At 47.5% G+C, this 15,698-nt stretch overlaps 1 protein-coding gene across 1 annotated transcript; it reads right to left on the reverse strand.

The window, feature by feature from the left end:
* Positions 1–645: 645 nt before the first annotated feature.
* Trappc3 (trafficking protein particle complex subunit 3) lies at positions 646–14,518 on the reverse strand. Its single transcript, XM_021160279.3, has 5 exons — positions 14,334–14,518; positions 3,288–3,385; positions 3,005–3,104; positions 2,008–2,190; positions 646–1,376 (listed from the first exon to the last, which is right to left on the reverse strand). The coding sequence occupies exons 1-5, from the start codon at positions 14,373–14,375 to the stop codon at positions 1,257–1,259; spliced, it is 543 nt and encodes a 180-aa protein (XP_021015938.1). The 5' UTR covers positions 14,376–14,518; the 3' UTR covers positions 646–1,256.
* Positions 14,519–15,698: the final 1,180 nt, after the last annotated feature.

Here is a 15,698-nt window from a genome sequence, read left to right on the forward strand (position 1 = left end):
TCCAGTCAGCAGGAGGCTTACAAATTCAAGACCAGCCTAGACAACTTAAATCCTATTGTAAACAAGTGGGAGCTTTTATTGTTTCGTTTCTTAAGTTTTTGTTTGTTGTTTTCAAGACAGGGTTTCTCTGTGTACCCCTGACTGTCCTGGAACTTACTTTGTAGACCAGGCTGACCTTGAACTCGGAAATCTGCCTGCCTCTGCCTCTGGAGTGCTGGGACTAAAGGTGTGCGCCAGATGCTTGCAAAGGTGTATGTGTGGGGACCTGGGGATGAGCAGTGCAGAGCGCTTGCCTGGCTTGTTTGAGACCTACATTTAATCCTCTGCACTCATGGTAAAGCTATCCTAAGCCCCAAGGCTGGAGAGTGACCCTAAGAGCTAGTAAGCCATCAGAACTTCAGTCAAGAACAGGGATTGTGTGTCCTTCAAAGCCTGCGGGCTCCCTCCACTTGACAGCTTTACGACCTCAGGCGGCTGGACCTTGGCTTTCACCAATGAAAATAGAATCATCGACCAGATAGAATCAATCCAGCATCTGCTGTGTGCTGTAGGCAGGGCCCGGCCCCACAGCTCGCAGGCCCCACGGCTCCCACACTCATTTCTAGTCCAACTCCACATGCTGAGCAGAAGGAAAACAGGACAGGATTGGGACTTCACTCAAGAATGTGTCTTTATTGAAGAATTTGTAAGAAAAAAGGATGGACCCTCCGTAAAAAGAGGAGATGTTGCCTCCAAACAGCAGGGAGGAATGAGACCTGGGCGGCTTCCCAGAAGCCGGTGTTTCCGGCAGGACTGGCTTCCGTGGCCTGGCAGACTACAGTGTCACTACAGCCAACAATTCTTACCCACCCCTTCCCAGCGTTCTCCCTCCCCTCCACAACCCAAGATTCCCTACAGCCATTTGCCAATGGCGTCATGAAGGCGCGGGAACAGATGCATCAGGCTCGTCCCTTAATGGGGTCAAAGTGGGCTTTGCTTTGGAAAATTCACAGGAATGTAAAATGGTTTGAGCTCTCTTAGTCCAACCAAGGGCAAGTACCTCCTGCCCTTCTGAAGGGAAATGGAGCAAAGAACCCCCTTCTGAGGTGCATACTTGTGGGGCAGACAATCAGTCTGCTCTTTATTAGCATGGAGGATGGAAATAAGGTTAGAAGAATATATAACATCGGTTTAAAAGTCACTGAGCTCCAGGGGCAGAGGAAGTGAGCGAGCGCCTGCCTCTCTCACCCCAGCAGGCATCCTCGTCCTAGACATGCTTACTCTTCTCCAGCTGGGAGGTTGTCTTCAATCCGCCTGACGAACCTCATCCTGATTTCTGTCACGCCATCTCCCTTCAGAGTGTCCTGGACAAACTTGGCCTCCACAGCCATCTGGACCTGAGGAATAGAATGGACAGATGCCAAACCATAGCCTGTGGGGAACCCCTCAGTGAGGCTAGATCAGAAATGCCCATGGAGGGAGCAAGGGAGGGGAGGGAGGGAAGGAGAGAGGGAGGGAGGGGAGGAGGGAGGGGGGAGGGAGGGAGGGAGGGAGAGAGAGAGAGAGAGAGAGAGAGAGAGAGAGAGAGAGAGAGAGAGAGGAGAGGAGAGAGGCTAAAATTCACCATATAAATGTATAAAACTTCCAAACTTTTTTTTAAAGGGAGTGATTCCCACAGAGACAGGATTGCCAGCCCCAATACTCTAACACCAAAGACAGTGACCTCAAGCAAGCAAGCAAGCAAGCAAGCAAGCAAGCAAGCAAGAGCCCTCAAGCCACTTAGACTGTGGCCCAGGTAACCAGGGGAAGACAGGGCTACCGTCCATGTTTGCAGGGAGCAGCACCGTCTCGGGAGTGTCAGGAAGGAGGGAGTGACTAGGCAGAGGTGTCTGATTTGGATCTTGTCTCGGCAGCGCGATTCCCTTGGAGGCTGGGTAAGCCAAAACCCTTTCTCTCCTCTCTCAGCCATGCAGCTACCAAACAGCCAGCGAGCTCAGATGCTGTGGGAGGTTGAGATGTTCTACTCACCATCTCCAGGGCTCCCCGCAATACCCCACACAGGAGGTTGGAGTAAATGAGGGCTGAGTGGTTATCGGGAAGCTCCACAAAGTCCACCAGCGGGTTGTTTTCCAGGATGAGGGAGAATTCATCTCCAGCTGGGCTCCAGTTGGTGATGCTTGGAGTGATGCCCAGGTACATCTTGAACGCCACCTGTCGGGGACACACAACAGCACAATGGGGAACAGTGACAACTATGCCATTGGGAAGGGGTCAGAGGACAAAGCCATGGCCTCTGAATCTTTAGAGATCTGGGGAAAGAGAAGCGCCCACAAGCACTCCCTCTTTCTCCTTCAGGCACCATACAGCAAAGCACTGACTCACTGCCTGCCTGCCTGCCCCACCGGAAGGCTGCTGCCTTGAAGTGAAGTCTCACTGAGGTCGGCTATCTTTGCTTTACTTTTTTCTATAGCTCAGGCTGGCCCAGAGCTGACTACACAGTCTACACTGGCCTAGAATTTGCCGCAACTGTCCTACGGTTGTCTTCAGAGTGATGGAATTATAGGCCTGAGTCACATCATCTGCCCAAAATGCACACTCTCAAACCTCCACGGCACTCGGCTCCACTTTCACAGGGGATGAAATTGAGTTTTAATTTCAGTGAGGCACACACACGTGCTAGCTTTGTCTGTTTGTAGGTAGGATCTTGCTGTGTAGCCATGGCTGACCTAGAACTCACATACAGGGCAGACCAAACACAGACTTGCTGTAACTCTGCAGTTTGCCTCCCGTGTATGGGATCACAGGCACACGCCATTACACACAGCTACACCGAGACCGCAACACACAAGTAAGAGCCCAGCCACTCTTGGCTGGTGGTTATTCCCAAACCACCAAGAAGGACCAAGAAGGTTGCTTTGGTCCAAAGAGCTGCCTAGTCGAATCCATCTTTTGGGAGACTAAGGAAGACAGTGAGAGGGGTCCGCAATGGCAAGCTTCAGGGGGACAGGTGGCCCAGGGAAACGACCTTAGCAATAACATCTGCAGTTTCCCGAAAGTCATGACATCTTCCAACATTTGACCGTGCCAAAAAATCTTCAATCAGTCGGACTCCAATGTTGTAGCCCCTTGGAAGGAAATCAGAGAACAGGTCATTACAAGGTCAGAACACCTTATATTTAAGCACGATGCTGATGTCGGCTAAAGAAGGAGATGGGATAACACCCCCACACCCTGTGCTAGCTTCACAGAACCGACCAGATGCAGCGTGCCAGAGCCACGGCTGCCTCTTGTGAGAAACGCTCACTCACATTCTGTCCAGCTGCTTGTTCACGTCTTCGTCGTTTTCATAGTCCTTGCACAGCTGGGTGACAAGCGCTCCATAGGTCAGCGTGAACAGCTCAGAACTCTGAAAGAAATGCACAAGGCAACTGGGACCAAGCAGCACAAAAGGTTCAGGGAGTGTCTGGACCAGCCTGGCTACAACCACTGGGATTCCAGGGAAAGCCACCTGGATGCCTCTGTCTGGAGACATCACCCCTGAGGAGTGGCCAGCACCACAGGACTGCAGCCACACCCACTGTGAACTGGCCATAGATGGCACATCAGGCACTTCACAGTCATCTTCTAAGACAGCAGCAGCCCCTGCTAACCTGGTCTCTGCCACAGCTGCCAGTTTGGGTCACCTGAACCTGGAGTGGAAGGAACAGCCACTCACTGGAGTCAGTGAAAGACAGAGCCAAAGCACCTGCCTCTGTTTCAGGGCAGGTGTGACCAATGGCTGATTTCCCCTCACCTTAGAGAGGGTCCTGACACGGACTTGGGCTGTACTCCCAAGGCTTGGGATCTCTGCTGCTCATGGGAGAACCTGAGTTGGCAGAGAAGGAAGATCCCGAGAGCCAATTACCCTAAGGGCAACTTCTCCTCAAAGTCAACAATGTGGGGTGGGGGTGGGGGGAATTAATGATCCTTTGAAACATTGGTATATGTATAAAAATTGGGCAAATCTAAGGATACAATATTGGGGGGCAGGTAGTTCATTGGTTAAGGGTTCCTATTGCTTTTCCAGAGCGACTGAGTTTAGTTCCTAGAACCCACATCTGGTGGTTCACAGCCACCTATGACTCCCTTTCCAGGGGGTCCAACACCCTCTTGCCTTAGCAGGCACCTGCAGACACATGGTACACATAGACTCATGCAGGCACATATACAAGATATTAAATAATCTTTAAAAATAAAACAATAAAGCCAGGCAATAGGGCATAAGTCTTTAAACCCAGCACTTAGAAGGCAGAAGCAGGCAATGTGAGTCTACCTGGTCTACAGAGCAAATTCCAGGATAGCCACAACTACAAAGAGAAACTGTCTTAGAAAACTAAAAAAAGTTAAAATAAAATAATAAAAATAAAATTTAATCACATTTGTGTGTGTGTGTGTGTGTGTTCGTGTGTATGTGCACACACACGTCCTTACCAGGATTGTGTATGGAGGTCGGAAGACAACTTTTGAAAGTAAGTTCTTTAAGTGTATGTTGTGGGGGCCTAGCAAACACAGAAGTGGATGCTCACAGTCAGCTATTGGATGGATCACAGGGCCCCCAATGGAGGAGCTAGAGAAAGTATCCAAGGAGCTAAAGATATCTGCAACCCTGTAGGTGCAACAACATTATGAACTAACCAGTACCCCGGAGCTCTTGACTCTAGCTGCATATGTATCAGAAGATGGCCTAGTTGGCCATCACTGGAAAGAGGCCCATTGGACATGCAAACTTTATATTCCCCAGTACAGGGGAATGCCAGGGCCAAAAAATGGGAATGGGTGGGTAGGGAAGTGGGGGGGAGGGTATGGGGGACTTTTGGGATAGCATTGGAAATGTAATTGAGAAAAATACGTAATAAAAAAAAAGTGTATGTTGTACGCTTTGGTGATGGTCTGGAGCTCCTTTGAGGAGGTAGCTATACCTGGGGTAGGGTGGCTTTCATTTATACAAGAGATCCCTGGGGCTGCTCGCCTGAGCCTGGTCCTCTTGAAGCCTGCTGTCGACAAGCACGTTTTCCACCAGCTGTACCCAACACTACAATGCATTTTTAAAACTATATTTGCATCTAAGACAATAAAATCTTATTTTTTTTTTGGAAAAAAAAAGAAAGTAAGTTCTTTCCTTCTATTATGTGGGTCCCAGAGATCAAATTCAAGCTGTCAGACTTAGCAGCAAGCACCTTACTCACTAATCCATCTCAGCAGTCCAAGAACACACATTTCATATACCTGGAACACAAGGCTGCTCCAAACTGGTTTCTATTACTGTGTTGGTTAGGTTTTTTGTCAACTTGACACAAACTAGGGTCATATGAGAAGAGGGAACCTCAACTGAGAAAAATCCTCCATCAGACTGTCTGTAGGTAAACAGGTGGGATATGTTCTTGATTAATGACTTTTAACATTTTAAGAACATTTGTATGTATGGGTGACTGCTTGCATGTAAGTATGTGATGCTGTACGCATACCTGGTACCCATGGGGGACAAAAGAGGGCAAATGCTAACCCTAGAACTGGAGTTAGGGATAGCTGTGGACCACTGTATGGGAGCTGAGAACTGAACCCTGGTCACCACTGAGCACTCTAGCACTAATCATTATTAATTAGTCATTAATCAATGACTGACGTGGGAGGGGGCTAGCCTACCGTCAGTGGTGACACTGAGCAGGTGGCCCTGGGCTGATAGAAAGAGCAAGCCAGGAAACAGCATTCCGTCCTCTTTGGTCTGGGCTTCAGTGCCTGCCTCCATGTTCCTTCCCTTACTACCCTAAATGTTGGACTCTGATTGGATCATGCAAGACAAATAAACCATTTCCTCCCCAAAATGCTTTAACCCAGGGTCTTTATCCCATCAGTACAAAGCAAACTAGGCCAGTGAGTCAGTTCCGGGAGTCGGGCACTGCTATGACAGACCTACCAAGTTAAAACTCACAGAGGTTTGTTGGGGGATGGATTTGTGCACCATGTAAAGGCTGTCTTTGTGTTATTCAAATGCTGATTCCGGGGCTGGAAGAGTGGATCCAGCAGGCCAGGCTTGGCAAAAGCATAGATTACTGAATTTACTTTTTTTTGGTTTTTCGAGTCAGGGTTTCTCTGTATAGCCCTGGCTGTCCTGGAACTCACTCTGTAGACCAGGCTGGCCTCGAACTCAGAAATCCGCCTGCCTCTGCCTCCCGAGTGCTGGGATTAAAGGCGTGCGCCACCACGCCCGGCTACTGAATCTACTCTTAGACCAAAAACCATTAATAAGCCAAATATTTTATATTTGGTACAGACTTTGTATATTGATACAGATTTAAGGTTATATCTTGTTACAACATACTATGTATATATGTCTCCACTCTTGTTTTAGGTGTTGTACCTATTTCTTAAAAATGCAATGTTAAATTCTAATCCCTTTGAAAGCTACTTTACAAACTGTTTAGGATAAATAAGAAATGAAAGTTAATAGTCAATCAAACTTATGGTCATGTTAGATACTAGTTCAGTTAATTATGGAAATAAGTTTCATTTAGCTTGCTATAGATGTTTTCAAAGTTAAGCAGACAGTAGATTGCTAGAAACAATTCAGACATACCATAGACAGACAGATGGTCTTCAAAAACCTCAGAGATCTACAGAATATGGCATTTAGAGATGTTTTAATAAAAGGCTTCTCATGACAGTGACATGTCTGTCCCTGGAAGTACCCCCATTCTACTTCGAAGATGATGATGATGGGCATTAAGAACCCCCTTATGAGTCTGTTCCAGATGTGGTCAGCTAGACATTGGGCAAGACACTGCCCTTGCTTGTACACAGAATGCTGTCCAAACTGGACAGAAAGGCAGGGAAATCGACTGCTGAACTTAGCAAGGGCAAGGTGGGCAAGCCCTTTAATATTACTGCTTTACAAAAAAGTCTGTCATATTCTGGGCCAGAAGGCCGAAGATAGATGCTCCAACGACAAAGAAAAGAATGTGGGTGACTGTCCAGGCAGCCAGCTATCTCTGTCATTCCCTTAGTTTTGGAAGCAGCTTGCTCTGCATTTCCTGCATACTCGGTATTTATTCTTTCTCAGGTCTCTGACGGAGTTGAAGGCTAAATAGTCTTATAACTAAGCTTAAATTGTTTTGGATTTGAGAAAATGTTTTAGGGTCTAACAAGTTATTCATAGGTTTATATGTACAAGTTTTGATAGAAAATGTTTTAAATACAGAATTCTAAACTCACCAAGATGGATAGAAAATAGAGTCCTTTTTCTAAGGTTACCAAATACAAATGGACTAGACATTGTGAATGTAATTTAATTGACAAGTTTTCATAATTGTTACTATTATATATAGTTTATTAATATAAGAGAAAGAATCTTTTTTTTTCCAAATTTCTTTTTTTTTTTTTGTTTTTTGTTTTTTCGAGACAGGGTTTCTCTGTGTAGCCCTGGCTGTCCTGGAACTCACTTTGTAGACCAGGCTGGCCTCGAACTCAGAAATCCGCCTGCCTCTGCCTCCCGAGTGCTGGGATTAAAGGCGTGCGCCACCACGCCCGGCTGAGAAAGAATCTTTTATTGGACTAAAAGGAGGAAATGTTGGGGGAAGGTTTGTGCATTGTGTAAAGGTTGCCTCTGCATTATTCAAATGCTGATTTCTGGATGGAAACTTGAGGACAGGCCAGATTTTGGTATTGTTATTTTTATGAAGCATCACCTGTCTCAGAGTTATGTAAAATTCTTCTCTGTCCTAATTGGTTTAATAAAGAGCTGATCACCCAATTAGCTGAGCAAAAGAGAATGGGACAGGACTTCCGATCCCAGTGAGGAGGTTCCAGAGAGACCACAGAAGGTAGAGAAAGACCACGAGAAGGAGAAGGTGTGGAGAGACCATGTGGAGGGACCAGGATTCGCAATGAGAGAGCAGCCATGAGGATACACACAGACCAGGGTGACCCAGGGCAAGACTCAGGTTAAAGGTAAAGGACCATGTGGCTGGGAACTGGGCAGGCTTACGGCTTAGAATAGTTCCGAGCCTGCCCAGCTTAGTGCACGCAGCTTGTTAATAAAAATAACAGAGGCAGGCAGATTTCTGAGTTCGAGGCCAGCCTGGTCTACAGAGTGAGTTCCAGGACAGCCAGGGCTACACAGAGAAACCCTGTCTCGAAGAAACAAAAAACAAAAACCAAAAAAATACAGGTCTGTGTCTTTATGCAGGAGCTTATTAAATGGGCTATTTCTGAGGGAATCCACTGGTCTGAATGTGTTGTTAATGTGTTTGTTTCCAGGGCTGGGATGTACCTCAGTGGCAGAGCATTTGCCAGGCGCGGCCAACACCCTGGGTTCGATCCTCAGCATCACAAACACATTTCTCAGTTCAACTCCAATAGTGCCTTTTCGACTGCCAGCCGACTTGGTATTTTTATTCTTGGTCTTAGTATCTTAGTATCTGCAGCTCCTCTCACACACTTCCATTTCATGTCTGGTATGTGTGTGTGTTTCACAGTTATTTATTTACTTATTTATTTAACTTATGTGCACGTACATATGCCATGGTGCTTGCTGAAGAGTCCGAGGATAGTTTGCAGGATTCATTCTTTCTTTCCACCATGTGGAGCCAAAGGATCAAATTCAGATCATCAGGCTTGTTGGCAAGGGCGCTTACCTTTACCCTCTGGGCCATTTTGCTGGCTCCATTTTTCTATTTTTTTTCTTTCTTTCTTTCTTTTTCTTTTCTTTTCTTTTTTTAATTTTATTTTTATTTATTTATTTATTTATTTATTTATTTATTTATTTATTTATTTTAGTTTTTTTGAGACAGGGTTTCTCTGTGTGGCCCTGGCTGTCCTGGAACTCACTCTGTAGACCAGGCTGGCCTCGAACTCAGAAATCTGCCTGCCTCTGCCTCCCGAGTGCTAGAATTAAAGGCGTGCACTACCACGCCTGGCCCATTTTTCTGTTTTTATGGTGTGTGTGCGTGATATTGTGGAGCAAGCTCAGTACTCATGGACTGCAGTAAACTACCCGGTCCTGGCAGGCTTCTCCTCCCACCCCTTCCTAAATTATGTGTATGTGTGTCCGTCTTTGGTAGATATGTCCATGTGAGTGTAGGTGCCCAAGGAGGCCAGAGGTCTTGGATCCCCCTGTAGTTGGAGTTATAGGTGGTTGTGAGCCATTGATCAAGATTGTCTTTGAGCTACTCCCTGCCCCTGAGCTACTCCTTTCTGAATAGAGGCTTGTGCAAGACTTCCAAGAAAAAAAAAATCCAAAGCATTAAGGCCTAGGACCTTATAACTCTGTGTTCTCCCACATCACGTGCCTTGTGGTGGGGTTACTGCAAGAACAATCCTCTGTTTTTCCTTCTTTCTTCTCTCTCTCTCCCTCCCTCCCTCCCTCCATCTCCCTCTCTCTCTCTTTTTTAGACAGTCTCATTATGCAGTCCTGACTGACCTGAAATTTGTTCTGTAGATCAGGCATGCCTTGAAGTCACATCACAGAGAGCCACCTCTTCTGCCTCCTAAGTGCTAGGATTAAAAGTTCCCCCCACCCCCCATGCCTGGCCAGAACAGGCCATTTCATTATCTCATTTTTGCCTCTCATAAAACCTCAGTAAAGGAAAGGCAACAACCCAGAAGGGACGCTGAGACCGGACTGAGGAGTCATCAGCTCAAAGTTAAACAACTACGAACTGAAAAAGTAATCTGGGGGACAAAATCCAAATGCTTCCCAGGCAGTGTTCAGTGTGTCCACTCTACCCCATAACTGCAATATTAATAAGCCCCCTCAATTAAAACAAATCTTAGCTGCACTAGAGTCAAAGAAAATCAATGTTGGGCGCAGGAAGCTCTCTGAACTCAACTAAAACAGTCAGAGCGGGGTGTCTCCAAGAGACCATTTGCCAGATACGCCGACTGAAAGGAGGCTATTAGGGAGGGAGTCGGTTTTTAGTAAAGTCAGGGGTTTGGCACTGGAAAGGCCTGAGCATGAATGGATGGAGACAATCCAGCAGTTACCAGTCCTGAGAGCTGGCACGAGAGGCTAAATCAGGAGAGTCTCCTTCCATTATTAATGAGTCCTTAGATGAAGACTCCAAGAGCCTCCGCCCACCATGACTGCCAAATTATATGCAAATTACAATGTTAGCACACTCCTTACACACGCAGCTCCCCCCCCCCCCCCCCCCCCCCCCCGGTTCACCAATGAGAAACGGCAGAGTCCTGGACAGCTGTGCTCACGGCCACAAAGGAGACATGCCTGGAGTCTGGGAATGGGGGGCTCCTGACTCCGGTTACCCACATTTTCTATTAATATGCAAGTCTGCCTCCAGCCTCAGATATGAACCTAGCCTATGTAGAACAATGCTCAATTTGAATATATAACTTAAAGGTCTATACTTTTAAAATAGAAGTGGTGTGGGGCTGGTGAGATGGCTCAGTGGTTAAGAACACTGGTGGCTATCCCAGAGGCCCTGGGTTCAGTTCCCACATGAAGGCTTCAAGGCTCACAACTGTCTATAACTCCAGGCCCATGGGAACCAATGCCCTCTTCTGGCCTCCTCCAGACACACACATGGTATACAGACAAATATGCTGGCAAAACACTCACACACATAAAATAAATAAAATAGAAGTGGAGCTATGAGACAGTTAAAAACAAAAAACAGGGCCCGGTGTGGTGATGCACGCCTTTAATCCCAGCACTCGGGAGACAGAGGCAGGCAGATTTCTGAGTTCGAGGCCAGCCTGGTCTACAGACTGAGTTCCAGGACAGCCAGGGCTATACAGAGAAACCCTGTCTCAAACAAACAAACAAACAAACAAACCCAAAACAATACAAAAAACAAACATCAGGGAAGGCTCACTAAGGTGGTGTAGTGTGAAGACCTGAATGTAGGGAAGGACTAATAACGCTAAGAAGGCCAGCTGACAGTGTCACCAGTATGCTGACAGCTTTACATACATTTTTAGTTACTCTCCCACAGCCCTACAATGTCATATCTACCACTGCTACCATCCTAAGGTCAGGAAAATTTCAAAAGATGCTGAAGCTGGCTGGTGTTTGAAACAATGAAGAAACTGAAGATAGGGCTCAGTGGTGGCCACTAGCCCTGCATGTGCCTAGGCCCTGAGTTCAATCCCCAGCATTGGTGAGAGGAGGTGTCAGCAAATAAGCAATAAAACAGGACCCAGTCCCAGCCAGTACAATATCCCTGTTGTTGGGAACAGTTAGAGTCTAGGACTTCATCTCTGCATTTACCATCGCAGGTAGGCTGGAACACCAAGGAGCTCTGCTCACAGTTGGTGCTCAGGTAGAGTTTGGTGGACAGATGGACTGTTTTGGTTATCAGGGACTAAAAAAAAGTAGACATCAGATAACCTGGGCACATTAACCCTTTAGGTCTTGGAAGGTTTATGTGAAATACAGTAATTGTGTGCTCAAGGCTGGACTACCTGGAAGAGGGCCACTAGAGGGGTATTGTCCCCAAAGAAGGACATGTCAGAACCAGGTACTTTGGCTCATAGGCAGAGGCACCAGTTGCTGTGCCTGATAACCTAAGTTAGATCCCAGAATCCACATGGTGGGTAGAGGGAAGGGACCCCTCCAAGTTGTCCTCTGACCTCCACACATACTGTGGCATATCCTACCTGTACTAGCTAATTTTCTATCAACTTGATACAAGCTATCGTCATCTAAAAGGAAGGAATCTTAATTGAGAAAATGTCCCCATAAGACTGTAGGGCATTTTCTTGATTAATGATTGATGGAGAGCCCCTCCCATTGTAGGCAGTGCCATTTCTCATCTGGTGATCATGGGTTCTATAAGGCAGGCTGTGTGAGCTATGATGAGCAAGCCAGTGAGCAGCCCCCTCCATGGCCTCTGTGTCAGGGCCAGCTTCCAGGTCTTTCCTGCCCACAGTGCTTTTGATGATGAACTGTGAATGAAATAAACCTTTCCTCCCCAAGTTGCTTTTGATCATGGTGTCTCATCACAGCAGTAGTAACCCTAACATATGCCCCCTCCCCACCCCCGAATAAATAAGTAAATCTATGTAAGAAAAAAAAAGGTGAGCTAGGTATGCCTGTAACCCCGGAACTGCGGAAATAAGAGGCAGGAGAAACAGGAGTTGGAAGCGAGCCTGGATCATCAGAAAAACCTTGTCTCAAACACACACAGGTAGCCAGAGGGAGCATGCGGCAAGCCCGGAGTAGAATCAGCAGGAACCAAGTAAGAAAATGCAGTCCCTAACTTCATTCACTCGCCGGATGGACTCCCAGTGGCAGGCACTGTTCTAGACACTAGGACTGGAGCAGACCCTTGCCCTGCTTGAATTCCCATTCTCATAGGACACACTGAAAACAAAAGGAGCAGGTTAGCCTGGTCTACATAGCAAGTTTAAGGTCAGCCAGAGCTATGTAGAGAGACCCTGGCTCAAACAAACCACATCAATACTGAGTCCAGGAGAAATCAAACAAATACTGATAACGGGATACAGAGACTAAGGAATAAGTGTCTGCTCCTATCACCAAGGAAACACCATCCCCTTAAATTTAACACTCTTTCCTCTAGTCTTGGGTACCACAGCCCCCATTTTGTAACTAAAGAAACTAATAATCACTTGAAAATGCCAAGGAACGTGTATATATTTTCTTCTAGATGACATTGTTTTCTAGCACAAAACTCTTAACTATTGTTATTTCTTCCAGAAATCTCCCCCATCGTGTGTGCGTGTGTGTGTGTGTGTGTGTGTGTGCGCTGTGCATGTGTATACTTCTCAGTCACATGCTCGGTCCCCTGAAACTGATTCTTACCATCCCCAGCGTACACTGAGGCCCACAAATCCCTGGAAAATACAAACAAATGTGTGTATATGAAATGTGTGTATATGATGTCGGGTTTTTGCATTTTGTCTTTGCGGTGGGTGCTAGGGTCCAACTCAGCTCTGATCACTGAGTTCGTGTTTGTGTAATTTAATATTTGTGTAGAGATGAATCATTGCTGTCATCGTGTCTTGAAAGTGGTCCGAGGGTTATAAAGAACCAGCCTAGAGACTTGGGGATTTAGGTCAGTGGTAGAGCGCTTGCCTAGCAAGCACAAGGCTCTGGGTTAGAGCCTCAGCTCTGGGGGTGGGGTGGGGTGGGGTGGGGAAGAACTAGCCTGGAATAACAGGGATTCCATCTGTGCTGGCTGTTCCTGGTATAAGACACAAAGTCTAATCATACTGAATCATACTGTCCAGAGTGGGGTACATAGGTTTCCAGATCTAGTCAGCAGGCAGGCAACCTCGGATTGGTCCCGCTGTTTTTTGAAGTCTGAATTCAGAGTATCCTGCATATGTGTCCTGCCATTGAGTTACCTCCCAAACCTGATGTGAGCCCCACACCCCACACCCCCAACACTCTCTGTGTGTTAAAAATGGTTTCAAGTAGAAGCTTCAAGTAGCCTACGCTGGCCTCCATCTTATCTCTGGCTAAGGACAACTCTGGATTCCTGACCCTTTTCCTCATCATCGGAGGGCTGGGATTTCAGGCATGCATGAGCAAGCTTAGTTTATGTGGTGCTGGGAATTCAACGCAGGGCCTTGTGCATGCTAAGCAGACACTCTACCAACTGGAGCTACAGCTCCGCTCCCAGATGTTCAGTTTGAAACTCCAAAACAAAGGCACAGCATGGGCAGTTCTGCAAAGAATACACTAAAAACAAACAAACAAACAAACAAAAAACACTTGACAAGAAAGTCTCTTTCCTTGGGATTTGGAGAAAATTGATATTACAGGGGCCACTGAATACTTAGGCCGGCTCACTCCTTAATGTTACATGGCAAGTCCCCTTCTGACAAGACCACTGTCTAAGTCTCACAACGCCCAAAGCATAGTGAAAAGCTGAAATATTCACTGTGGAAATGGAGGGGCGTGGGCTTAAATCCTAACTCTTCCGAAGTGTAAATCTGGATGTCCCATAAGCTTCCCTGAGCTGTAAAACGCCATAACATTATCCACCTAGAAGGGGTTACCTTGTGATAATGACATAATGGAAGCAATAGCCTAGCACCAAACACACAGTAAAAGATCAGTAAATGGTTGGTACTGTTATTGATTACCGTCGCTGTTGTTGGTCTAGCACAGAGATACACTCGACCCCGAGAGACCTGGGTGTAGCGGGCGGAGGGGCAACTCAGGGGTCCCCCAAGCTGCCCCAGCGCCGGACGCCTGGGGAATGACCCACACTGGGACTTCCCCATCCCACAGCTCACAGCAGGGCTCATTTGACAATCACTTGGAGCGCCAGCACCAGGCCCCTTCCCAGGAAGCTTCGATTCCGCCCGGCCCGCCGGGTCACGCGCTCAGTTACCATTTTCTTGCTCTCCGTGCCACGGTTCGCCTGCCTCGACATGGTGCCCACCGTTCAGTGCCGCCTCACCTCACCTCCTCACAACCCAGATCCCAGACCCCGGGAGTCGCCGATTCAACCCAGCCGCGGCCCCTCAGCGTCTAGGACTGACCGGCCCCTCCTCACTGCGCCTGCGCCGTGTGGCGCAGAGGACCCCGGGACTTGTGGTTCGGCCGACCAAAGTCAGACTACAGCATCCGGCAGTTCTACCCGGAAGTCCCACCCGTATTTCGGCGCGAGCTGCAGCTCCGGAATGCTACCAGCGCCGGGGTGGCTGCACCATTATGGCCGCTAGGTGGCATCCGCACCTTGTCCTACATTGTCCACAGAGTGTCCTTATTTTCCTCCCCCACGACTGGCACTGTGATGTTCTGCAAATTCTTCTCTCTCCCAGACTGGTCTTGGAAAGTCCCTATTTCGAACTGTTTTCTGTTGCTGCAGATCAGCTCCAGAAGCGCCCAGGATGTCCTGGAAAACTAGCGATGGCTCACACAGAGGTTTAAAGTTCATTATAAAAAGTTTGAATGACCACATACTCTGTGTCAAGATAGTTAACGGCTTTCTCTTCCAACTGCCATCTGTTCTCAAACCCCAAATACAGCCAAGCCCTGCATCCTTACACCTGGGGCTTTTAAACAAATCCAAATCACTTACCGTCCCTTTTCTAGAACAGCTACCCTGCCTAGTTCCCAGAAAAACCAAGATGCCAGCTGTGGTGGCACTCAGTGCCGAGTTCTAATCCCAGGCTTGCCATCTGAGGCCAGATGCTGAAGTTCTTTCAGTTGCTGTAAATATTAATGAGACATGAGCACAGATCGTGGGCACAGAAAAGGCACAGAGGAAATGTGATTCCCTTCGAGCTACACTATCAAGACAGTCCAACAAATCCAAACACAGCCCAACAATCGTTGAGGAATGTGCTAGCTGACCAAACCCTTCTTACCCTTCACCAAGGCAAAGCCCTGTCATCACTGACCACAGCCCTCTGGATTTGGCTCCTGCCGTCTCTCCTTAGTGGTCAGCCCTGTGGGCACTGTGCTTGGAATTCAGGTCTCCTCGCTTCAGCCTGCTTGCCTGTCTCTGCAGCAACTATATACTATTCTGTACCACCTGGCCTTCACCATGACAAGTCCAGATTTTGAGCCAGCTAGGCTAGGAGAAGGCTGGAGGGGGGCAAGGGTTTCTCCCAGTCTTTCCCTGAGGGTATAGGACCAATCATTATTATAGCCTTCTCCCTGTAGCACAGACATTCCGGGGCCTCCCTAGAGGCAGAGATCCCCGATTCTCCATCCTGTGGCACGACCTCAGGAGGCTGCATGAGGGTCT

The sequence above is a fragment of the Mus caroli genome, unplaced genomic scaffold, assembly GCF_978045245.1.
Source record: "Mus caroli unplaced genomic scaffold, Mus_caroli_1 scaffold_6, whole genome shotgun sequence".
NCBI lineage: Eukaryota > Metazoa > Chordata > Mammalia > Rodentia > Muridae > Mus > Mus caroli.

Bases quoted from the DNA above. Each gene is read 5' to 3' on its own strand.
- Trappc3 (XM_021160279.3), bottom strand. From the start codon at position 14,375: ATGTCGAGGCAGGCGAACCGTGGCACGGAGAGCAAGAAAATG. The intron at 2,191-3,004 runs GTCGTTTCCCTG...TGTCCCCGACAG, and splicing joins CTGCAGATGTTATTGCTAAG to GTGGCGTTCAAGATGTACCT. The intron at 1,377-2,007 runs GTGAGTAGAACA...TCTATTCCTCAG, and splicing joins TGCGGGGAGCCCTGGAGATG to GTCCAGATGGCTGTGGAGGC.